Source organism: Trachurus japonicus, chromosome 1 (assembly GCF_045865225.1).
Source record: "Trachurus japonicus isolate A0001 chromosome 1, Traja_1.0".
Taxonomy (NCBI): domain Eukaryota; kingdom Metazoa; phylum Chordata; class Actinopteri; order Carangiformes; family Carangidae; genus Trachurus; species Trachurus japonicus.
In genome coordinates this window covers 30,610,698-30,637,000 of record NC_140907.1, presented here as the reverse complement: position 1 = coordinate 30,637,000, position 26,303 = coordinate 30,610,698, and the positions used below count along the sequence as shown (strand labels likewise).

The window sequence follows — 26,303 nt, the reverse complement described above, 5'->3', positions numbered from 1 at the left end:
CTCCATCTGCCCCCCTCCTCCTCCTCCTCCTCCTCTATCTGTCCCCCTCCTTCCCTCCTCCTCCTCCTCCTCCTCCATCCCTCCTCCTCACATTTTCCCGGTGCGGTGCCACCGCTGCTGCTGCTGCCTCCTCCTCCTCCTCCTCCTCCTCCTCCTCCTCCTCCTCCGTGTCGTCCGTGCGGCTCAGCGCGGCCATGGTGGACTCTCCCAGCGCGATGAAGAAGACCTTCTCGGTGCCGGAGATCAAACCGCTGGACCAGTACGACTTCACCCGGGCCAAGATCTGCGCCAGCGTCCGGTGGCTGCTGTCGAAGTCGTACGGCTCTGCAGGTAGTAGCTACTAACAGACCCCGGGTCTCTCTCTGTCTGTCTGTCCACAGCACTGAGGCGCGCAGCAGCAGCTTTGGGTGGGGCGCTTAATAATTCATCCGGCTATATATGGAGCTCGGAGTTGGACGTTTCTCCCCCCTTTCTTTCTTTTTTTATTTATGTATTTGTCATCCAGGAGGGAAACCTCCAGCTTCCAGCATCCATCCATCCATCCTCATCCTCACCGAGCCGCTGCCCCGGTGCTCGGCTCAGCAGCGCGCATCCCTCCCTGTGCAGGTTACAGGACCGTGTTCACCGCCTGCAGCCACTTATTGACATGAATATGAGGCTTGTCAGGAGGAATCTCCTGCGCGCTGCGTGATGCATGAAGGAACCGGAGGCTGTCATCGCTGCAGTGCACACAAAGCCTTTTGTCAGAGCCGCCACATCAGGCCCGTGCGTGTGCGTGTGCGTGTGAGAGTGGGGTTCACCAGGCTGAGATGTAACCCCAGATATAAACTCGTCACCGTTATCTTCACAGTTAAAAACAACTGCAAACAGCGACGTGGGCTGTTTCTGCGTGGGCCGCCTGTAAATGGGTCAGGCCCGCATAATATTTGTGTCAGTGTTACGCACGCACGTTGGTGCTGTATAGGAGCGCGTGGCAGTGGAGTGAAGGTGACATAGTGGGTCCTGCTGGAAGACAATGGAGAGGGTTTTTGGTGCAAATTCTTCAAATCCATGATCAAGATCAGAGATAATTTCTTATCACGTGACAGGACAAAGGTGCAGGAGCAGGTTTTCTCTGTTATCTCAGAGCAGTGATGGACAGGACGGAGCCACCTGCAGTTCAGAGGCATTTTATTTAATCTGAGACTGAGATTATTAGTATTGATAACAACGATGATTAATTAATGAAGCTTTTATATGATGTCGTGCTGTTGTTGACATGAGACTCACCTCTGTCTCTTTATTAACAGTCTGTGGTGGTTATGTGGTGTGTATGGGATGACATCATAGTGTGATGGTGTTACTGCCTGGGGCTGCAATCAATGATTATTATCATTATCGATCAGGGTATGAAAGAAAGAAAGAAAGAAAGAAAGAAAGAAAGAAAGAAAGAAAGAAAGAAAGAAAGAAAATGGTGACAATCATGTCATAAGTTCATGCAGGTCAAGGTGAAGTCATCTCGTCGCTCACTTTGTCCAGACAGCAGCTCAAAACCCAATTTTATTCCATTTCTAACAATATAAAACCGAAAAAATAGTAAATCCTCTTAGAGATTATAAGAGCCCATACAGAAATCTACTGCAGACGTGTACAGAAAGGCTACTGGATTTCCAAATATAAAAAATAAAAAGATGAAAGCCAGATTTAATATGAAAGCTTTTGGAAATAAGAGCAATTTCATATATTGATATTGACAGATATATATATTTGCATATGTATGAGTTGTAGACATTTACATAAATGTCCATCCTAAAGCCTCTCAGTATACAGTATGTTATATTATATCATATATTGTATGTAAAAGTCTGAGGCCACTTTCCTTGTATGGAAACATAGACATGTTCAAAATTGGAAAAAGAAATAATTGCCTGTGTTATAATAGATTTACATAGACAGTAGCTATAAGTTAAATATATATATATTATCTTATATGGATGTGCAGGTAAACATTCATCACAGAAATATTTTTAATATATGTAGGCCTACACATGTAGGAGAAAGGATGTGGCACACTCGTCGTAGCCTTAGATGCAGGAAAAGATATAAAGTTGTGTTAACAAGACCTAATATATGTACACATACATTTTACTATAGATTTTTTCCCCTTTTGTGTCATAATATCTTCATATATCCAATGTGAATCTCATTATAAGAGACATGTGGAAAATCACTGCTGATACTTCGGACATTTCTGTATCGGACCACAAAATATTTGAATGTTTAAAAAAAAAAATCCTAAATGACTCATTGATGATCAAAACATCACATCAGCTCCGTGTGTGTGGTTGTGTGTGTGTTCAGTGATGTCACTGTTGGCTGTTGAAAACTACAATAGTAAATTTACACAGTTGTCCATTATGTAATAATCTGTGTGTATCTGTGTGTGCGTGTGTGCGTTTGTGCGTCTGCTGTAGTAATGGCCTCAGACAGAATTTCACGTTACATTTATGTCTCTTGGAGTCAGTGGGACGGACAGACAGGAGGAGAGAGGGAGATGAGCTGGAGACGTCTCAGCGGGAGAGAGGGAGGAGGACGGCTTCACTTCACTGTAGTTTGTCTGTCAGATGTTCAACAGGCCCAGTGGGCGTCTCGTCCAGTTTAGATGGAAGAAGCCCGGAAGAAAATAGCACTAATAAAGCCACACATGGGATTCACACCCACACACATGCACACACACACACACAGATTCAGATTGATTATATGTGACGTGGCCAACGGATGTCCTTCATCCCAATAACTTAATCAGGGTCTCGTCCTCTTGGTTTCATGCTGTTATTTTTATAAAGCAAAGAAACGAAATAGACCCTGAAGCTGTTTGTGAAATTACTAAAACTCACCTTTATACTGTACCAAACAAAACAAAACATGGAGAAAATCAGAATATAAACAAGAGTTTGTAATTAAGTAGGTCAAATGTGGAGAATAATAAGTAACAGGATCAGAAAACAGAAGTAGCTAACTGACAAAATGACACTGATAAATACAAAATATAAAGATATAACTTGAAAAAGATGACGGTCGATGTTTTCAAGAGTTTCTATTCTCAGCTATAAAGTATTTACAGAGGCATCATATCAAAGTGATGTCTGGGAAATGTCCAGACTGACAGGGACTTTGTTCTATTAAAGACAGACTAGACATTTCAAGGCATTTAGCACCACAATAAAATCCTGTCAACCTCTATTATATTAGGACAGAGTCAGACATGGGCCGATATCTCACAATCTGGGCACGGACCAAAACCCAGAGACAAAATATATTTAATCTAATTTCTCTTTAAAGTGGCTACAATCAGTATTTTAATATTGGTTCACATTATTCTTAAAGGGATAGTTCAACATTTTGGCAAATTGGCCCATTGCCATAATCCCTATAGTCATAGCAGTAGGTTTGTTACCTTTAATTGTCGATGCAAGCTATTTTTAGAACAGAGATAATATCAGGATGTTACGAGACAGAGTTGTTTCCTCATCAAACTCATCAAATTCATGCAACAACTCCAAAACGCTGATGTGCAAGTTCGACCGTCGGAGGCAGTTTTTCAGAACGTTACGAGCTGAGTTGTTTTCCTCAAAAAAAAACTGCTGTCTCTTGCCTTCAGGGACAGTTTTTCATCATAGCGTGGTGAATGTGCAGGTCACAACTCTGTCTCATAACGTTCTGTTATTATGGATTGGGATTGGATTGTGTATTTGATGAGTTTGATGAGGGAAACCAAGAAATCCCATTAGCCTCCGTAGCGTAGCTCTGCTCCGCCGTTCTAAAAATAGCTTGCACCGACAATTAAAGGTAATGAACCTACTGCTATGACTATAGGGATTATGGCAATGGGCCAATTTCCCAAAATGTTGAACAATCCCCTAAATAAATGCTATAGTGTTGTTGCCTCATGTGCACTGTATGTATAAAATGAACGACTTTTTGCTAACAATATCGACTTAAAGGTGATAATAGTGCAATGATATGTTATATGTGATATGTTTACATCTTGTTTCTGCTGCCCCCTAGTGACCGGGGAGACGTGAGGCGCTGCAATATCAATAAACCGATAATCGCTTCAGTTATTTTTGAATCAGAGACGTCAAACAATCAATATCTGTGGTTTGTGTCCTGACGACCACATGATGAAACACGGGACACGTAGACGCAGCAGCTTTATTGATGAGACGATGAATCAGTCGGTCTAATGGGGAACTGATCAGCTGATAAATCAATAAGCAGTGAACATGAGCTGCAGCCTGAGTGTGTGAGTCTGTGTGTGTGTGTGAGAGTGAGTCAGTGACATGTTTGTGTTCATGTGATCGATGAGTCGACCGTTGTTGTCGTTGTGTTTCTGTTTCTAACACAGATCTCATTACGTTGTCGTGTTAACTGGGTTTAAATGGTTCAACTGGGTCCCACTCAGCAGCCCAGTGTCTCTCTCTCTCTCTGTCTCTCCGTTGTTGCCATCGGGACAGAATGGCCGCTTTCCATTTCCACCGTTCCCATAGCGACAGCAGTCCTATTTCCTCCCAGTGCTGCAGCGTGTGAAAGGCAACGGTTTAACCCCAAAAACTGTGTGTTGCACTGCAGTGGAGAGTGTGTTCACACTGTTGTTTATGTAGTGACACAGATATCTACTCTTCCTCTCCTTTTTTGTCTTTTCTTTGCTTCTTCTCTTCTCTCAGCTCTTCTTCTCCTCTACTCTTCCTCTCTTTTCTTGTTCTCTTCTTCGTCTCGTCTCGTCTTTTTTCACTTTTTCTCTCGCCTCTTCTTCTCCAATATTCTTCTCTTTGTCTTCTTGTTCTCTTCTCTTTCTCTGCCTCCTCCTCTTCTTTCCTCTCCTCTCCTCTCCTCCCCTCCCCTCCCCTCTTCTCTCCTCCTCTCCTCTACTCTTCCTCTCTTTTCTTGTTCTCTTCTTTGTCTCCTCTCCTCTTTTTCTCTCCTATTCCATTCTTCTTCGCCTCTTCTTCTTCACTATTCTCCTCTTTGTCTCCTTGTGGTTTTCTTTCTCTTTGTCTTCTTGTTCTCTTCTCTTTCTCTGCCTCCTCCTCTTCTTTTCTCCTCTCTTCCTCTTCTCCTCTCCTCTACTCTTCCTCTCTTTTCTTGTTCTCTTCTTTGTCTCCTCTCCTCTTTTTCTATCCTATTCCATTCTTCTTCGCCTCTTCTTCTCCACTATTCTTCTCTTTGTCTTCTTGTTGCTGTCTTTCTCTTTTCTTCTTGTTCTCTTCTCTTTCTCTGCCTCTTCCTCTTCTCTTTTTCTTCTCTTTCTCTCCTCTCTTCTCTTCTCTTCTACCCTCTCCTTTCCTCTCCCCTCCCCTCCCCTCCTCTCCTCTCTTCTCTCCTCTCTTCTCTTCTGAACTCTCCTCCCCTCCTCTCCTTTTCTCTCCTCTCTTCTCTTCTCTCCTCCCCTTCTCTCTTCTCTCCTCTCCTCTTTTTCTCTCCTATTCCATTCTTCTTCGCCTCTTCTTCTCCACTATTCTTCTCTTTGTCTTCTTGTTGCTGTCTTTCTCTTTTCTTCTTGTTCTCTTCTCTTTCTCTGCCTCCTCTTCTCTTTTTCTTCTCTTTCTCTCCTCTCTTCTCTTCTACCCTCTCCTTTCCTCTCCCCTCCCCTCCTCTCCTCTCCTCCACTCCTCTCCTCTCCTCTCCTCTCCTCTCCTCTCCTCTCCTCTCCTCTCCTCTCCTCTCCTCTCCTCTCCTCTCCTCTCCTTTCCTCCTCTTCTCTCCTCCCCTCCCCTCCTCTCCTCTCCTCTCTTCTGAACTCTTCTCTTCTCTCCCCTCACTTCCCCTCCTCTCCTCACTTCTCTCCTCTCCTCTCCCCTCCTCTCCTCTCCTCTCTTCTCAGATGGTTGATGAGTCACAGTTTGATACAAAAAGCCTCCCAGTAGTAGGTTACACACAGAGACGATGAAGTGGAGTTGTTAGGCCTCATTACGATAGTTGGTAGTTAGATGAGTATGGACAGATGAAGGAGTAGAGGAGTGGAAAAAAGAAACGGTAGAGGCTTAGAGGAGAAGAAGATTGACTGAACGGGTAAATTGTGGAGATGTAGACTCTGATATTCCCTTGAAGAATCTCCAGGATTATCCCGACTCATCCTGCAGAGCACACAAGCTGCAGAGCTGGAATATGGGTCAGTCAGGAAAGAGTGTGTGTGTGTGTTCATAGTGTGTCCTGTGTGTCCTGAGTGTGTGTGTGTGTGTGTGTGAACTGACCCACTCGTCGCGGTCGGACCCTTTTGCACATCATAAGACTTTCTTCTTGACACACACTCCCACTAACCTCGCTGAGCTGAGCTGTTCATGCAGATGATGACATTACCCCCTCCTGCAGGCTCATTTCCACTTCTTCACTTTTTATCCACCACTTATTCAGTTCTTACTCAATAGAGCAAACAACACTGCAAGTACACTGCAAAAAAAAAAACAAGAATATTCGTCTTATTTCTAATCAAAATGTAATTCCTGGTCAAAACAAATCTCATTATACTTAAAATAAGACTCATCACATAAAAAGTAGCTTAATTGTTTTTAGACACTTTTTACTTCTTTCGAGCATATTTTCATTTGAATTAAGTAGAAAAATCTGATGGTGGAGCAAGTTTTTCTTCCTTATTACAAGCTCAAAAAACTTGCTTACACTGGCAGATTTTTCTACTTATTTCAAAGGAAAAGGCAAGTTTATTTGTATAGCACCTTTCCACAACAGGACAACTCAAGGTGCTTTACATATTAGCAAAATGAGAACATAAAAAGCAAACATTATTTGAAAACAGACAAGAGAAAGAATTAAAACAGGTATAAAAAGAAGTAAAACAGAAAGGGAGACAGAACAACTAAAACATAGTAAAAAAAAAAAAAAGAAAAGAAAAAAAAGAAGATATAAAATAACAGAATAATGTTACAGTGCAGTTAATGAAAGGCATCAGCAAACATGAAAGTCTTTAATGTTGATTTAAAGACACTGAGGGTTCTGGCAGACCTGCAGGTTTCTGGGAGTTTGTTCCAGATAGTGTCTGCATAGAAATGCTGCCTCACCTTGTTCAAATAAAAATGTGTTTGAAACAATTTTTAGGTGATGAGTTTAAGTGGAAAAGAGATTAGTTTTGACTAGTAATTAGACATTTTGACAAGAAATAAGACAAATATTATAAATATAATAGATTTTGAGTTTTTGCAGTGTATTGGAGCAGCAGTCTCTCTCTCTGTCTCTCTGCAGCAGCCTCTGTGGCCTCTGTAACCTTTTCCCCACATGGGACAATGAGACTTGACGAAGCATTTCTCATTGCACCGGAGTTAAAGTAGGAGCTACTGATGCAGCAGGGACGATGACTCATTTCCCCACATTTTATTGCAGTGTATCTGCAGTAACAAAAAAGAAAGAACTCATATCTGCACCATCAACTGCTTCATTGTTCTGCTTCCTCACATGCAGCTTAGAGATTGTCCTTCACATGAATGAATGCACTCACTCACACACTCAGAAAACTCCTCATAGATAATGACTGAGTCTGAGTGGACCGTTCATCCACTGAAATATTAATTCAGAGCTCTGCTGCAGGCACGAATGTTTCTCCACCTCTAAATGTCAACAACAGTGAGACACTTCAGCCGTGCATGCAGAGTGATGCCAACATGCTGATGCTAAGCAGGTTGCAGATGTTCAACTAATAACTTATGACCAATTATCTTAGTTTAGCCTCTTACATTAGTGCTGACGTTTCGCTTTAGAGCACTAAAGGCTGAAGCTACGGTGGCCCTGAGAGGTCAACACAATGCAACTGAAAAAAACACATGCTACACATTCAGAAAATAACTTAATCAACTTGACAACACATGCAACACAACACAATGGATGAGTTTCCAGGTGATGAACCTAGCTAAAGACTAATGCTATACGCTAACAGTATTTGCAATAAAATCTGAATCATGTGATATTGACGTTAAAATAAACCGAACAAACTCACTTTATTCTCAAACACCACTCACTAGTTGTCTTGATAACTTTTAAAGTCCATGAACATGTAATGAAACAAAAGCTGTCACTTTTCTTGTGTCCCTGGAAACACTTGCATTGTGTTGTGAGTGTTGTGTATTTTGTGAAACTGATGCAATTTCTTTTATGCATATTTGTCTCTTGCATTGAGCTCTTTGGGCCAAACTGATGAGTTTTTCAGGTATTTGGTCATAAACTAAAGCTGCCATATAGTCATCGAAACTCCTTATTTAACAAACATCATCATTAATGAACTTGAATATTTGCACCAAAGTAGTCAAAACACTGGTAAAATTATGAAGGAGAACCAGATGTTTGCAGAAGAGTGAGTCAGACGATCATTCAGGAACCTGCATGTCCACTTAACAGCTGTTTTTAACAAACTAGTGGAAATGTTGGACCTGTGGATGTCGGTAAAGAAAAAGCCAAATAGGAGTTATCCTCTGGGGATCACGTACATGTGAAATAAATGTTGAAATAAATATTCAACCAAAAGTTATCTGGGCATTTCAATGCAATTCAGAAAATTCAACCTCATGGTCTCGCCACAGGGGAGTCAGGAAAATCCTCAGGATCCGTCCTCTGGGAACCATGAATATCGGCATGAAACTTTAGGTAACACAATAAGTACACACCATTAAGCATTAGTTAAGGGTTAATAAATACTGAATTCTTCATTTATAACACATGAATACTAATTAGTATGTAGTTTATAAACACAGTTAAACATGTTTTACTCATCATTGATAAGCACTAACTGTATTTCTAAATGAAGAATACAGTATTTATTAATGCTTAACTAATGCTCAATAGTGTGTACTTATTATAAAGTGTTACCAAACTTTATGAAGCAAACTCACAGTCGTCTCCTCTCCCCTCTCTCTCTCTCTCTTTAGAAAATGTCCCAGTGGAGCTGCGGGAGCCGCTCTACAAGGACCAGTATGAGCAGGAGCACCTCAAGCCGGCCGTCTCCAAGCTGCTTCTCTCCCCGGAGATCTACTGCCGAGCTCAGGCGCTGCTCGCTCAGGGACACGCCGCCGTCTCTGCGCCGGCGTCGCAGGCATCACCGCCGGCCGACAACTCGGCCCTGCTGCAGTTCCTCATCAAGAAAGGATTCACTCCAAAGGTCCAGGATGTAGACGTCACCGAGGAGGATCTCACCAACGTCCCCATCAAGACGGTGTGTGTGTGTTCAGGTCTTCAGATTTCAATCTGCAGTGGAGGAAAATTTACTTTAAGTTATTGTCAAAGTCGAGGTAACAGCACAACAATGTTTCAATTTAGTTTTCAAAATAAAAGTTTCAAAATAAAAGTCCTATCTGAGTCGAAAAACAAAGTTAAACCTCAATTTCTGCTGCATTTAATTAGACTTTCATTCATTTTGACTCCTAGTTGAAGGAAAGTTGGACTGACATGAGGAAGGAGAGGGAATGAAGAGAGAGGAAATGACTAAGGCAAGGGAATTAGGAGATAAGGAAGGAAAGAGTTAAGTTGAGATGATGGAAGGAGGGAACGAGAGAAATGAGGTTGTAAAGAAAATAAACACAGCATTAGTGATGTTTAAAGAGCTTATATCAGGCTCAATGTTAAAACCTCTCAGAAAACGAGCACAAGTTAGAGACCCCCACCGCTCCAACTGTGTGTAGCAGACTGGAAGAGAAGGAAGATGAAACATTAGTGTTTTTTAAATGAGCTCTTTGACTTTCACACATTCATCCTATTCAGTAATCCGTCCATTTTTATGTTTAACTCATTGGCTGCCAGCCATTTTCAGAGCAGAGCAGAGAGCCCCATACCGCCAGCCGTTTTAGAGCATTTTGACCGATCTTTCAAGACCCACAGAATATTGTGTTCTATGTCTATGTAAACACCAAAACTACCAAGAGAAAGAGTAGACTCTCTTCTTTCATTCGGAAAAAAAGTTTGTTTCTACCTTTTTCCATTCTTTAGTAAACGGCAGTAGAACATAGGCTGGTTTCGCCAAAAACACCAGTTTTTGCCCTGAGAAAACAAGCTTTTTGTGGAAAGAAACAGATCAAACAGAACAGTGACTTTGACGTTAATATTTTTTGCTTTAGTGACACCTCAAACATCTGAACAGTGTTTTCCTTCTATAAAACAACAAAAAAAACAACACTGAGAAAGGACTTTTGATGGCAAAATAATAATTTATTTACAAATAAAAATGCATGAACTTTGTTGTAGGTTTGTATGCTGTCACATGACCTCTGCCCCATGGTCGACCTCTGCTCAATGCACAACCTGTAAACTATAGAAATATATAGAATTACCATAAAAATGGGGCGGTGCGTGGCGCAGTGGTTAAGGCGGCCGCCCCATGTACAGTAGAGGCTACAGTCCTCAACGCAGGCGTCCCCGGTTCGAATCCCGCGTCGGGCAGAGCTTTCCTGCATGTCATTCCCCCTCTCTCTGCCTCCCCCTTTCTGTCTATCTATACTGTGTGCTATCAAATAAAGGCAAAAACGCCAAAAAAATATTTAAAAAAAGAATTACCATAAAAATACATTTCTTCAGTTTCACGCACTAACAAGCTCTTCTTCGTCCCTGACTCGGTGCAGAAGTCCCACCTCGCCCTGATGGACGCTCTGATGTCACTGGCGGCTAGAGAGACGGTGGGTCAGGTGAAGATGGCAGCGGAGGCGGAGCAGATGGGCGTCGGGTCGCCGTGGGAGAACGCTCTGCTCTTCTGGGTCAACAGGGTGAGGACACGTTGTTTGTTTCCCTCCAAACTCATCTATATAAGTACTGGATTCACATTTTTTATATTTAAATCATAAAATAATGTTGTTAATTGTTTCATTATTATGCAAAATATTATGCAAGCGACAGCAGCTAATTGTTGTGTTTACTGGGCCTTTAAAAAGTAGCAATAAAGATAAATGAATAAACCAATTACACACGCGGCTTGTCCAGTGTTATTGACTTTATTGCGCAGCTTGGTTTAGTTTATGGTTGTTTATGATCAAAGAGATAATAAAAGCTGATCATGTGACGTTTTTATGATCACTATAACGCACAGAGTGAGTTTTTTCCCCATATAGTATTAAGTTAATTACATTTTTAATTTTCTGTATTTAATTTTAATATTATTGCAGCTTATCCTGTTTGTTCTTTGTCCTCTGATGCTGTTTTCATTCATTGAGTTGTATCAGATTCAACAATGAAGTAGGATATTGTAAAAGATGGTTGTTAGTCTTCATTTAAATGAAGCAAATCATGAGGATGAAGCCTTTTTTGTATTTAAATGACATATTAAAACGAAAAACAACAAACTCGTCCAACTCTTAAAGCAGATATCAGTGGAATGTTTTTGTTAATATAAGTCCTAAATAGTCCTATTTTCCGTCAGCAATCACTTACATGAAGTATTTCAGCCTAAACACGAGTCTCTCCGTCACTCTGCTCTGCTGTAACCCGAGGAGAAAATTTTCCTTGTGGGATACAAGTGTTATCCAATGAGGGGAGAGAACGGCATGAAGGGCTGTATGTGCAGCCAAGGGATGCGCGTGAATGTGGTGACGTAGCACGAGGACCAATTGATGCCTGACAAGGGCGGGGGCTGCTAACTCGTGGTGCGTTCAAGGAAACTCGTACTTTGTGTTTTTCCTTCCTGTGAAGTCATACCAGTTCGATCTGGTACGAGTTCACGGGTCGGAAGTTACGAGTGGCCGTTATAGGGAACTTTCACAGACAACAGGACGGTAAAAACACGAGCTACGGGTTACCTGGAACGCTACCAAGTCGTAGTTGTGACTTGAAGCTGTAACTTACGGTTTCAAAAGCCTGCCTTGAACACAGCATTAGCCGAAACGGCCGTGCCCCTGATATCTGCTTTAACAGTCGTGACCTTGTGCCTACAGCTGAACCAGAAGTTGAGAGAAAGCACAGAAGAAGAAGAGCCCGCCGTCAAGCCACCGACGTGTACGGACATGCAGCCTGTTCAGGACTCGGTAAAACACACACACACACACACACACACTGACCACAGATGCTCCAGCAAACAACTTTCACATTCAATTAAAACACAGTCTTCTGACCTTTAACACGCTGTAACTGAGTCAGGAGTGAAATGAACTGACTCTTTTGGGAGGTAGAGCAGGTTGTTCACTAACCAGAACCAGATGGTCGGTGGTTCGATCCCCAGCTCCTCCAGTCCGCCTGTGTGTCAAGTGTCAAGATACTGAACCCACAATTGCTCCTGATGTATCACCGATCAAACACAATATAATCTATTTATAGCTACTGGTGCTGTATGAATGTATGACTGACAGCGTAAAGTGCTTTGAGTGGTGCTAGAGACTAGAAAAGTCCAAGTTTTGTGCATCAGATTAAAAAAAAAAAAAAAAAACACTCCACCACTGTCTGGACGACCTGTTAAAGGGATAGTTCAACATTTTGGCCCATTCCCATAATCCCTATAGTCATAGCAGTAGGTTTGTTGCAAGCTATTTTTAGAATGGCGGAGCAGAGCCGCAAGCTGCTCAGAGCTACGCTACGGAGGCTCATGGGATTTCTTGGTTTCCCTAATCAAACTCATCAAATACACAATCCAACAACTCCAAAACGCTCTGGTGGACAAGTTGTGACCTGCACATTCACCACGCTATGAGATAATAACGGGACGTTTCCAGACAGAGTTGTTTTAGAGGTAAATGCTGAGACTGCTTGCTGAAAAACTGCTCCCAACGGGAATGCGCATCAGCGGTTTTGCATGAATTTACCTCGAAAACAACTCTTTTGGCGTTGTTGGATTGTGTATTTGATGAGTTTGATGAGGGAAACCAAGAAATCCCATTAGCCTCCGTAGCGTAGCTCTGAGCAGCTCACAGCTCTGCTCCGCCGTTCTAAAAATAGCTTGCACCGACAATTAAAGGTAACAAACCTATACTCCTAAAACTATAGGGATTATGGCAATGGGTCAATTTGCCAAAATGTTGAACTATCCCTTTAACATTGATGTCAAACTCAACTCTGTCAGTTCATTCATTCAGAGCTCCGTCCCTTCATTATTGATCATCACTGAACCGTCTGTCGTTGCTGAAGCCTCTAACATCGACCTCGCTCTGCTTCTCTGTTTTCTCCCTCTGGTTTTTGTCTGTGTGTCGTCGTCGTCGTCGCTCTCTTGCAGTGTCAATCCACCCGTTGGTACTGGAAACTAGTCCCAGTAAGTGTACACTCCTTTTCCCCTCTCTCTCTCTCTCTCCCTCTCTCTCTCTGAGTCTGTCCATCTGCTATGGCTGACGTTACTGTGCCTGCTGGAAACGCCACACATCCTCTCTTATCTGTCCCGTAATGAGACGTGTCTTTGTGTGTGTCTGTGTGTGTGTCTGTGTGTGTGTGTGAGTGACCTTTTCAACTGACTAATCAGATCCGATGCCTCTGAAATGAAATCATTATTACTGTTATTATTATTATTATTATTATTATTGTTATTATTATGATGATTATTGTTGTTATGAACTGATGATGTTTTGGACCTTGAGGGTGTTTCTGACTTTGTTACATTCAGTCATCAGTTTTCATCTCAAACTGCCCAGAGGGAGGAGGAGGAGGACGAGGAGATGTTGGGGAGGGAGAGAGGGAGGTGATATTAAAGGAATAGTTCACCAAAAAATGAAATTCAGTCATTATTGACTCACTCTCATGCTGATGAATACTCTGGAGTAGTTTTTTATTCCTCAAAGTGCATCTGGAGACCCGGGAGGCCGGTTCGTAGTCCAACAAAATCCTTATATGAGAGTCTAATAGGACTGTTCAGGCTGTAAAAATGTCCTAAATGACATCTTTTCGAGTAAACTCTGGACTATATCCCTTCAGGACACTTGGATTGCAGTGGACGAGCAGTGTGGAGGAATATTACAAGGTTTTTGTGTAGTTTAATGGACCTTTTTGACTCTGATATAAAGATTTTGTTGGAGTATGAACCCCCCTCCCAGTTCTCCAGATGCATTTTGAGGAACAAAAAACTAACTCATCAGCATGAACTATTCCTTTAAACTATGTATGCTCCCCCCACCCCTTTCGTTTTCCCCCTTCCTCTCCTTCTCCTTTTCCCCCTTCCTCTCCTCCTCCTCCTCCCCCTCTTCCTCCTCCCCTGTCGCTCCTCTCTCTCTGAGCAGTACCATGTGACTTTGTGGTGTGGCGGTTCCCATGGTGACCGGCCCCCTTGTCATTTATGCTTGTTTCCCTCTCTCTGCCATCCCCCCCTCCCCCCTCCCCCCCGCCCCCATCCAGCATGCTATCGCTTTTTGTTTGAAGGAGTCGGGGAATAAGCCGCCAGTGGTAACGTATAACACCTCGCTCTTATCTCGCCCTCACCCTCCACGTCTCCCGTAGCAACGCACTGCGACACCCCTCCGCCGCTGACCAATGACTGCAAACTAATCACCACTCCAACCCCGTGGTTGGATGGATCAAATGAAGCTCATTAACCTTTAAAGGGATAGTTCAACATTTTGGCAAATTGGCCCATTGCCATAATCCCTATAGTCATAGCAGTAGTTTCGTTACCTTTAATTGTCGGTGCAAGCTGTTTTTAGAACGGCAGAGCAGAGCCGTGAGCTGCTCAGAGCTACGCTACGGAGGCTAATGGGATTTCTTGGTTTCCCTCATCAAACTCATCAAATACACAATCCAACAACTCCAAAACGCTCTGGTGGACAAGTTGTGACCTGCACATTCACCACGCTGTGAGATAATAACAGAACATTACAAGACGGAGTTGTTAAATGCAGAGACTGCTTGATGAAAAACTGCCTCTGACAGGAATGCGCATCAGCGGTTTTGCATGAATTTACCTCGAAAACAACTCTGTCCCGTAACGTTCTGTTATTATCTCATAGCGTGGTGAATGTGCAGGTCACAACTTGTCCACCAGAGCGTTTTGGAGTTGTTGGATTGTGTATTTGATGAGTTTGATAAGGGGAAACCAAGAAATCCCATTAGCCTCCGTAGCGTAGCTCTGAGCAGCTCGTGGCTCTGCTCCGCCGTTCTAAAAATAGCTTGCACCGACAATTAAAGGAAACAAACCTACTGGTATGACTATAGGGATTATGGCAATCCAATTTGCCAAAATGTTGAACTGTCCCTTTAACACAACTTTTTTCCATCTTTACTTATGTCTCACAACGTTTTCTGTGAAGTGTGTGTCACAGAGCCATGTTGTAGGGGCGTCGACCTTTTGACCTCTGTACTCCTACAACAAGGCTGCACAGCATCATATTACAGCCAGTGCACTCAGACATGCACCGTTTTTTTTTTAAATATCATGTTCACTTTTAAAAGAGCAATCGAGCATCTGAGCTGTAAAATTATCCAAAACAAAAAACAAAAACACTCTGATTGTGTAGTTTTTCCCTCACCGTGTCGTCAGTGCCTGTTTTTTGCTGCATGGACACCGGAGGAGAAACGCCCTCATTTTCACTTTGAATCACTGACATAGTAGTTTCTTCTTATTGTTTTTTATTTTAATCGTTTGCACTGCACCTCCTGGTTGGTGTGTGTGTGTGTGTATGTGTGTGTGTGTGTGTGTGTGTGTGTGTACACAGATGTTTCTCAGTTGAGGCATCACTGGTCTTGCGCTTTGTTTCTTTGGGTTTTCTTCTCCTTGCAATTTCCCCTGGAGTCTTGGCTGGCTGCACAGTTTTAGTCGATGGTTTTATTTGTTGTCTGAGAGAGACAGACACACCCCCCGGCTTTTCTTTTCCTTTTTTAACATTTCCTTTATCGTTGTTCTAACTCTCTTAAATGTAACCTAAATGTACAAACCTTTATTTTCACACCTGTAATTGTCTCTGCTTTATGATCTCTCCTCCTTTTCCCTCACTTTGCCCATTTGCTGTTTCTGTTTCCTACCCGTTTGCACAACTCTTCCTTTTTTTATCCTCTTGTCTCTTTCTCATCTTCCTCCCCCCTACTCCCTCTTTCTTACCTCTCTAGATTCGCTATAGGAAGGACAAAGTGCAGTCTAAGATGACTCCTACCTTCCCTCTGGTGTCTGCGGTCAAAGATCTCTCTAATGGCTGTGCTATTGCTGCTGTGTTGCACTACTACTGCCCCAGCTTGCTGCCTCTAGAGGGTGTGCACATAAACTCAGACACTAACACACATGCATATGCAATGCATTCACATCAGATGTTGAAATATTCATATTTAGCGGACAGCTGCTTAAATTATGCCTATCCTTGAATCTTATATCTTCTTATATCTTGAATAGGCTATGTTAGATTTTACTGGTAGAGTGTTTGTTTATAATTAGGAATTAATTAATAAAATATGATTTAAAAGCACCTGTTATGAAACACACTGTATATTCAAGTCGATGTGCTCCTGTTTCTTCTGCTCCAGATGTGTGTCTGAAGGACACCATGTCAGTGGCCGACAGTCTCTACAACCTGCAGCTGATCAAAGAGCTTTGTGAGAGCAGTTTACAGAGCTGCTGCCCCCTGGCTGTGGAGGACCTGCTCTACGCTCCACCCATTCTCCATGTAAGCATCTTCACCCCTACAGTTTCAACACACTTAAAGGGATAGTTCAACATTTTGAACATTTTTTTTCATAGGAGTAGGTTCATTACCTTTAATTATCAGTGCATGTTGTTTTGAGATCGGCGGGGCAGAGACGTGAGCTGCTCAGCAAACACAATGGAGGTGAAAAACTCAAAACTCATCAAATACACAATCCAACAACTCCAGAACACTCTTGTGGACAAGTTGTGACCTGCACATTCACCACGCTATGAGATAATAATGTAACATTACGAGACGGAGTTGTTCTCGAGGCAAATGCAAAGCTGGAACTACATTTCAGACATTTCCGCCCAGCAGCCGTGTCTGGAAAGTAGTTCTCGTCTTGTCTTCGTTTTACAACCAAGGCAATTTTATTTGTATAGCCTGTTTTTACAAACAGTTTGTCTCAAAGGGCTTTACTTTATAATCTAATATAACCTAATATTACAACCCAATGTCCACCAGACACCCATTTTATTCCTGTATTTCTAGACTGAAATAGGAAAATTTCACGATTTGAATTGACGTTTTTAAAAAAGAAGAATAGCAGTATCATTGTACCTCATCCAGTGTGTTCATATAAGACACTAAACAACTGCTCGAAGATTGTTTTAAATTTAAATAGATTAAGATTTAAATGTAGGATCATAGATATGACAACAATCTGGAGCATTACAAGTGTGAACAGGGAGTTACAGACATGCACACAACTGCTGACTGTGTTGACAGTCTAATATCTATTTACATTTGCTGAATTATCAGATGGGAGTTGTTGCTGTTCCTCTAAGCCGATTTGCTGATTCCTCTGAAATCTAACCTCATGTTTGAGTCTGTCTTCTTCTTGGTTACCTGATGTGCTTTTGTTCCTCTCCCCCCTCAGCTGAACATCATGAGCTTCATAGCAGAACTGCTGGACTGGTTTGAGGTGAAGAAGCCTGACTTTGTGCAGCCCATACAGCCCATCGACCTCACAGGTCTGTGATATGCAGTTTGTTTCTGGTTCATTCCTGTAATATTGATACACTGTTACGCTGTTGGATTAATAAACTGCCTCTGTGTTTTTCAGACATCTCGGGGTTACTGGACTGTACAAGCCCTGTCACTGGGAACAGCAACAGGTATTAGAAACGTCATGTGAAAACCACTCACAAATAAAAAATCAGCTGTTAAAGACTTTTTTTTTGTTCTTGAACACTCTTTTTTTTATCTAAATCAAAACAAATGCCAATTTTCTGTGACAAATTTGTACATAAGGTATTTAAAGGTCACATGTTATGTAAAGTACTAGATGTCTGTGTATTTGTTTTTATTATAAAGCAGGTCTAGGTTTTATATTACACCATGAAAGTATCAAAGTCTCAGTCCACAGAGAAATGCTCACAGCCTGTACTCAGAAACTGAGCCTTAAAATGAGCTGTCAGGACTTCTGTTACTTAGTGATGTCACAAAGCAGTAACTCCAAGGCCATGCACCAAGCCCCGCCCACCTGGACCCACCACTTTTTGAGGCAAAAACAAGCCATTAAATTAAAGTTGGAAAAAATAGAAACATCTGATGTAGATGGTTCATGTTTTGATCTAAGTGTCAAAGCTGTAACAGAAAGTTATGAAATGTTTTAGTTGGTTTTGATTAATAAGTAGTGAATGAGCAGCATTTTGCTGTTTTGTCCTGTTTCAGTGGTTCTCCCTCCTTTATCTTCAAACAACCCTTTGTGCCCATCTCTTCTCCGGTGTCACCAGGTAAGAAATCCTGTGCCCAGGATTGTGTTTCTTTTAAATGAGTAAAGTTTTATAGACTCATTTGTTTCTTTTTATCCGTCTTTGCAGAAAACAAAAGTTGGACAAAGAAACAAATCAGGTACCTCCATTAACAGGCTTTGTGTGATTTTTATAGTAAATGTTGTGTTGCATTCATATTTTATCTTAATTTTTAATCTTCTTTCTTTCTTTGGCTTCTGTGGTCCCTGCTTTTTCGTACTGTGTGGCACCACCCATCCATTGGTCCATCCCTCCATCATCACCCACCTCTCTGCAGTCGTCCTCTGTCCGCAGTGACTTTCAGCATCCCATTTGGGCTGGACAGTGATGTTGACATTGTCATGGGAAACCCAATAGATTCTGTCTTTCGCTCTGTCAGCACTGACAGCCTAACCACCGGCATCCCTGCAATGACCTCACCGGTGACCTCAGCGGGGATGTCTCGCGTCCCGTACAGCCCTCCCGAGGACCTAAGCAACATGGTCAGCGCCTCGGCCCCATCGCAGCGGTCTTCCTGGGGCCCTTATGCACACGCAGCACCGCTAGGAGAGCTTCCGACGATCGAGGAGGCTCTACAGGTGGTTCATACTCCCAATAGCAAAGATCGGAAGAAGGGAAGGACGCCGGAGAAAAGTGGAAGAGGAGTGCTGGGAGGAAGGCCCGAGCCCAGGTTACGTCCCGAGGGAGCCCCTGCAGGTTTCTTCCTGCACTCCCCCGAGGAGGATAATCCTCAGCTCAGTAGCTCTGCTCCCTGTCGCTCCGGAGTCCTCTACCGGCCGGTTGGAGGAGAAGGGGGAGATACAGAAAGGCAAGGAAGGGGAGAGAGGAGGGAGAGGTCAGGCCGGAGCTCTGATATGTCACGTGACGATGACTCTGTCCTGCGAGACGGCAGCGTTGACTCCTCTGAACTGTCAGACGATGCACCAAGAAACGCCCCTGGTAATATTCGACCCGGTAACAATCGTCAAGGAAACCATAGCACCAGCAATAGTCCGAGAATGACAAGCTTTGCTGAGCGACGAGACAACAACAGACGAAGGCATCCCGCCACCCCCGGAGAGGAGGCAGCCTCCGCCGCGACCCCGACAACCCCAGGAACCCCAAACACCCCCTCAACCCCAGCAGGGGCACCAAGCCGCCAGGACAGCCCAGGTCCAAGGGGCCCTGAACCGGGGTCAGAGGCCTGGGAGTTGGGGGCTCGTCTGGAGGAAAAACGCAAGAGCATTGAAGCCCAAAAAAGACGCATTGAAGCCATCTTTGCCAAACATAGACAGAGACTTGGAAAAACTGCTTTCCTTCAACTTAAAAGAGAACAAGGAGAGGGAGGAGGGGAGGGAGAGGGAGAGGGAGAGGATAATCTCACCCTGGAGGAGCGTCTGACCCGCATGGAGGAGCAACTGAAACAGGAGGAGGAGAAGGAAAAGAAAGAAAAGGAGGGAAAGGAAAAAGAAGAAGATAAGGAGAAAGAGAAGCAATCTGTCTCCAATCCTCCTCGACTGGAGAAGCAGGTCACCTTCTCCATTGAAACTAAGAAAGGGGCAGAGAAGGAGCAGGAGAAGGAGAAAGAGAAAGAGAAACCAGGTGAAGGAGTCATTGTGGAATATAATGAAGTGGTGCAAAAACTGAGTGATGCTCTTCAGTCACTCCAGAAGGACATGCAGAAACTTACAGATCAGCAACAGCAGCTCATGAGCAACCAAAGACCCAGAAATACACCCAGAGCCACTCCAAAGTCAACACCCAGGGGCAACATCAAAACACCACCCAGAACCCCTCCCCGCACCCCGACAAAGACTCCTCCGAGAACCCCGACAAAGACTCCTACCAGGAGTAACGGGAAAGCTTGGATGATCCCTACCAATCCCAACCTCCCCTCTGCCTCCTCTCCTTTACGACACGCTCACACTCATTCCTTGTCAACTTCCCCGAAAACTGTTATCTCCTCCTCTTGCCCGGCTCCCCGCACTAAGATTCACTCCTCCTCCACACCTCGCAGCCCCAAACACCACCCACGACCCCAAAATCAGCGCCCCCATCGGCCTTCCGAACTCAAGTTCCCTCCACTCAATCGGGTTTTGACACCAACCCAGACTGTGGACACCCTTCCCCACTTGCGCCGTGTGTCGCCCAGCAAGTGTCAGGTTCAGACGTCCTCCTCCTTCCGTATCGGTGGTCCCCGGACGCCTCAAGAGTCTCCTCAGCTTCAGCCTCAGCAGCCGCAGCCTGAGGAGAGCACCTCAGAAACCGGCTCTAGTGAGACACCCACCCAGTTCAGCCTGGAGCTGGAGCAGGAGGACTCAGAGTCTGTTGGAGGGCTGCCGATCTTGTCTCAGCCAAGACTCGATCGTCCCCGGGGTGCCGGCGGTAACAGCTCCGGTGCTCCTTCAGAGTGCTCATTTGAAAGCGAGACTTTGTCCCTTTCTGCTGCGTACAGCGCCGTAGGTGAGGCAGGAAGAGGCGCAGGTGTGGACAAACGCTGCAGCCTCATTGAGGTGTCACTATCATCTCTTGGAGGGCCAGAAGGAGGCAGTGATGAACCAACCGACGAAGGGCAGGAGTTTTCCTCCGACTCTATGAGTGATCACACAGAATCTGCTGCAGAACCTGCACGACAACTTGCCGCAGAACCCTTCGATCCTTTAGAGCAGCTGAATCTGGCTATGGAGGCTCAAGATTTGCCGGAACAACAACCCGAACCCAAAGAAGAAACAGGACAGACTGAAACTTTGGAAGCAAGTGGAGAACAGAGCGAGCTGGAAACCAAAGGAGGAATAGGCTTCTTCTTTAAGGTGAGTGCTTGAACAAGGGACATAGGACTTTGTTTTGCATGTACATTCATGACGACATATATGATTGTTTGGTTGTAGGAGGATGTACATAGTGAGGGAGAGATGGCCCAACGTAGAGCTGCCCTGATGGAGAGGCAGCAGAAGAGAGCAGAGGAGATGAAGAGGAGGAGACAGTGGCATGAGCAAGAAAGGGATAACAGGTAAAACATACCTACATGCATCTCAGCATCTTGAATCCAAGTTTACACTTGTTTCGTTTGTCAAAGTTATCTTTTTTTCTCCTCGTCTCAGACTTGCATCTTCAGACAAAAGGGTAGCGTCACCCTGCAATACGCCTCCCGCCGGCACAACCTCCCCATCACCCACACCTCCTGCTACTCCAGCCCGCCGGGGGGATTTCACGCGGGCGGAGTACGCACGACGGCACCAACTCAAGATCATGGAAGATCTGGACAAAGTGCTGCGGCAGAAAGCGCCCAGTCAGGGGCGAACCTCAGCCAAGAAAGCCCGCTCTCGACCTCGCAGCATGACCAGGGAGGAAACAAAGCTGTCTCTGAGTCCAGCCAAGGGAACAACCGGTAAAGTCAAAAGATAACAATTTACTGGATATCAAATTAGCTGTTTGTAGATGATTCATTTGACTAAACTGTTTTTGTGTCTTGATGTTTCTCCAGCCTCTAAGTTGACCAAAGTCTACTCTCACTCCTCCCTCAACTTGGCAGCAACAGATGAGCCAGGAAACCGTGGTGGTGACTCCACTAAAAAGACTCACAGGTACAGAATACAGCATTTATATACCTCTCATTAACAGAGGTTAAACCTACAATGGTATAATGAAAATAGGGAAAAAATTTCCAGCTGTTGGAGGGATTGCCATGATGAAATTTGGTACAGAAACTCAATGGTGTATCTAGATTACTGTGTGATTGACAGGTGGAAGTTTCCCCTTGGTCTATAGCAAACTCCATGACTGCATACCTCCATCAGTAAAGGACAATTACTGTTGAGATGAATGCTAACATGCTAAAAGCAAAAACGTTCCATGATAAATAAGTATGCCAATGTTAGCATACCTTAACTCTTTGCTATCAACACAGTAAGCTAAATATTACAGCTTAAACTTAAGTATGCTAGCTTCCAGAACCTGAATCATGCTAGTTGATATGCTAATTAGCTCGTATTGCTTGTTCTGGCTAGATCTTGGTCATACTTTGTGCACCATTAGGCTACTTGCGCTTAAAACCAAAGAACTGCACTTGTGCAAGGGCTGTTGAAATCCTACCTTATGTCCGAGAGAGTCAGAGAGTTACTCTTAAGTTTTCTAAAGTCTTTATTTTAACACCGTTTGCATTGTTGCACTAATCACTACTAATCCTCACAATGTTGGGTTGAGATATTCTTGTAACTCACTACTTTCTTATTGATTACCCAGGTATGAATTGGTTTGTTCTCTGGTATAGCACAGATAGAAGGTTATAATGTGCCCATTGTTTGGCCTTTCTCCAGCATTCGCCCTGAATCACCATTAGGATGTGCGACAAGTCGATTGGCCAATCTGAACGGAGACAAGGACTGGGAGAGTGGCTCCAATGGAACCTCACCTGCCCCAGAGTACACAGGTACAGTGCAGCAACACCACAGTACATCTCAGGCGTTGAGTACTCTTATGTTCTGCCAAGCTGCTTATAATTCAAAACATGTCTGTGTTTGTAATTTTAGGTCCAAAGCTCTTCAAAGAACCAAGCTTCAAGTCCAACAAATTCATCATTCACAACGCTCTCTCACGCTGCTGCCTCGCTGGAAAGGTCAACGAGACACAAAAAAACAAGATAGTTGAGGTAGCGGATTCATTTTCTGCGTCGTCTTTGTGTTCTGTATTAACACTAAAATATTAATAGAGTGCTGGAGGGATGGTAAAATTTTTGTAGGCCAACCCTGAAGTTTGCATCAGCCTGTTTCTCTCACCAAAAAGCCAGAGGGATTTTTCCATTTGCTTTTGGATCATTGTAGACTAGAGAACAATGTCAGTGATTAAAAAACATATTTACATGTTACAGTACGATAATCTTCACAAATGGCACTTTTATGATATTTCAAGCATGAATATTATCACCAGAAGAAATAAGCAAATCTTAGGCCATGAACCAGCTTATTTGATTAATCAGTAATAGTGCGAGTATCAACACAACAAGGCTGTAAAGTCGGACTCATGAGTAGATTGTTGATGGTGTTTAATATCCTTGAGCATCTCTGATGTCTCCTTTTGTCATTTGTTCATAACTAAAGTTTTTGTAGAGACATAAAAGCTTAAAAAGATCATGACATATATTTAATGACATTATAATGTCATAGAATGAAATGTGAAAATCTTTTGATCTTAACCATGGGTCTTATTCAGTTCTCTGTCCAAAAACCCTTGACAGATTTCAGGACTCATTCCTGCAGCACTCTACTAATTAAAACATGAATTATATTACTCTAACTATTTTTAGACACCAAACTGGGTTATTTGCATGTTTGAAGCTGATGATTAAAACTAGAACACCGATACGATCTGTTGCATCTCTCTCCTCTCTCCATCTTCTACCAACCTCAGGAAATGGAGAAGTCTCCTGCCAACCACTTCCTCATCCTCTTCCGAGACTCCAGCTGCCAGTTCAGAGGAGTTTACACCATGAATCCCGACACCCAGGAGCTGATACGATTGGCTGGCATGGGTCCCCGGACAATTACCTCCACCCAGGTGGAGTCCATCTACAAATACAGTTCAGACAGGAAGCAGTTTAGTGCCATCCCCTCCAAAACCATGGGCATGAGCGTGGATGCCTTCACCATCCCCGGCCATCTTTGGCAAGGAGGAGGAGTAGCAGGAGGAGGAGGAAGCAGGAGAGCAAGTATCACTAAGAAGGCGGTTATTTCGAAGTGAGGAACATAACACAACATCACAGTGACACACGATTAAAGAAAACACTATAATCACTCTGTAATTATAGTGAAACTGTAGTCAACTGTGGAAAACAGTTATTTATACGCACACTGATAAGCCTTTAGACTTGTTGTGTGTGTGTGTACAAACACCTTAGCTGTCTTGCTCTTGGGTTTTACTAGAAGTACAAAATGTTAAAAATAATTTTCCCTCCCCCTTTATGTGCATGAAAACATCAACAGCACAACTACACGGAAAACAGAGACACGCTCATCCAGACTGTACAGAGAAAGGTTTTTTAAAGTGTTAAGTTAACTGTACAAGGAAGAATTACTTTTAAAAAGTCTCATCATTTATACTTTCATTGTTTGAAGTACAAACTCTAAAAATGACTTGTTTTTTCTTTTAGAGGAAAAGGAAACTTTATTAAGTTGTTTACTTAAAAAACCAGTACGATTGCTGTCCGGTCCCTCTCTGGTTCTGTAGAAAACCAGTTTTTTACATTAAGCCAAACAATGGAGAAAAAATGCCTTCTCGTGTCTAAGTGACTTGCAGGACTTTTATTTTGTACGACCCTCAAGTTTAATTCTACCCTCAACTTTTCAGCGGTTGGATCGAAGCACATTTGTTTTGCAAAACTAAGATAGCCATAACCATAAGATGCCGATGGGCAGAGGTGGACTTTGTTTTTTGGAGTCAAAGATCTGTAAATGTGTCAGTGGTTTTCAGCAATGACTACCACAGCATGAATGGTTATTTACTGTATGTGGTATAAGCTTATTTCAAAAATAATATCGCAGTGAGAACTTGTGGTTTGATGAAACTATGTTGATAATGGGTATACAGTACGTATGAGCAGCAGATGCCAGTTATAACGAGTTTTGTACACTGAACTAAGAGCATATTAAGGATGCCGTGTCATGCCAAACTTACATTTACCTGGATTGTTGCACTCTCGGTTTCAGACGGGTTCTGATTCAAAGTTGATAAACTACCCAGATTTGTTAAAGGGGCTATTTGTAAGTTTTCTCTAACGCCAAAAGTGGTTTCTTGACAGGAGATGACAATGTAGACTGTCCCTTGACGGCAACTGCAGCCATCTTTGTGTTTATCAGAGTGTACAGTAGTTATAATAGGGCCTGTGTTGTATCGGAGGCTACACTGTGTTGCTATCGGACAGTGATGAGACCGGCTCTGGTTAGCTATGGATACTTCCAAACGTTTCTTCTAGACTGGTTGGTAAACAGCTGTTGATGCTAACGCTGGCTACGTAGCCATAACAAAACGTACTAATAGCTCCTTTAAACTCTACAGCCATTGAAAACCATGTCAGATCTTACATTTGCAAACTCTGCTGCAACTGTGGAAAACGTCTAACTCAGCGTCAAACTGCATGACTGAACATGGTGGACCGCCTTAACGTAAATATTTTCAAGTCGCCAAAACACAGCTTTTAAATGCAGTATTTAGAGGATGGTACAATATGATAAAGGGGAGAGTGACGACTCCCTGCTTAGATATTTATCTACCGTCCGTTAAAAATAAAATGGGACCTTTTGGCATCAGTTGAGGATGATTGAGTGCTTAGAGCTGCTGCTACACTGCACTCGACAACAAATCCGCCGTGTGGTAATGTTTCATGTTTCTTATCTGTAGAGAAATCTATAATTTGGTTGGTTTAGGTTTAGTGAAGAAAAACAAATAAGTTCATGTGCGTTTTTAACCAAAACGTCTCGATTCTCAACCACACAAAACTACCTTAAATGATTCGATAATGGATTTGGATTCGATAAAATACTATTGAACCTGATCCCTGGAGTGCACACAATTAAAAATTGGTGTTTTTCAGACCAGCATTCATGTATGAAATAACAGACTGGATTAAACTCCACTGATTAAACTGTTTCACTTGTTTCTTTGCATTTTTCCCTCGTCTGTCTCTTGGTTATATTGTTCACTTCATCCTACCTGTCTGCTTCATTTGTCTCTCCTCCTTCAGAGCAGGTTGGGACTCGTCTGTCTGACATTCCTGAGAAAATATATGAGAGAGAGAGCCTCTTTCTGCACATTTAGCAGCCACTGTTGAAGAATCTGGGTTAGATCTGTGAAAGGTGGCCATGTGCATTTTTTAAGTTCAAAGAATTTCACAGTGACTGTTTTCATTGCTTTGTAGAAAACTAAATATTGTAGATGCAGTTACACATATTTGACCACTTGGAGGCAGCAGAAGAAGCTCAAAGTACATCACTGTCATACAAAACCCTGATTATACAAATATGCTGATCCTCCA

General features: G+C 43.1%; 1 protein-coding gene across 1 annotated transcript; it reads left to right on the top strand.

Moving 5' to 3' along the window:
- The first annotated feature begins 88 nt into the window (after positions 1 to 88).
- LOC146992230 (calmodulin-regulated spectrin-associated protein 3-like) lies at positions 89 to 25,914 on the top strand. Its single transcript, XM_085784912.1, has 19 exons — positions 89 to 330; positions 8,910 to 9,193; positions 10,593 to 10,733; positions 11,895 to 11,984; positions 13,163 to 13,198; positions 14,269 to 14,316; positions 15,973 to 16,111; positions 16,381 to 16,520; positions 17,422 to 17,515; positions 17,608 to 17,659; positions 18,219 to 18,280; positions 18,368 to 18,398; positions 18,576 to 21,087; positions 21,166 to 21,287; positions 21,379 to 21,665; positions 21,762 to 21,861; positions 22,594 to 22,706; positions 22,807 to 22,925; positions 23,684 to 25,914. Exons 1-19 carry the CDS (start codon positions 195 to 197, stop codon positions 24,011 to 24,013), a joined length of 4,836 nt encoding a protein of 1,611 aa, XP_085641038.1. The 5' UTR covers positions 89 to 194; the 3' UTR covers positions 24,014 to 25,914.
- The last annotated feature ends 389 nt before the right edge of the window (positions 25,915 to 26,303 follow it).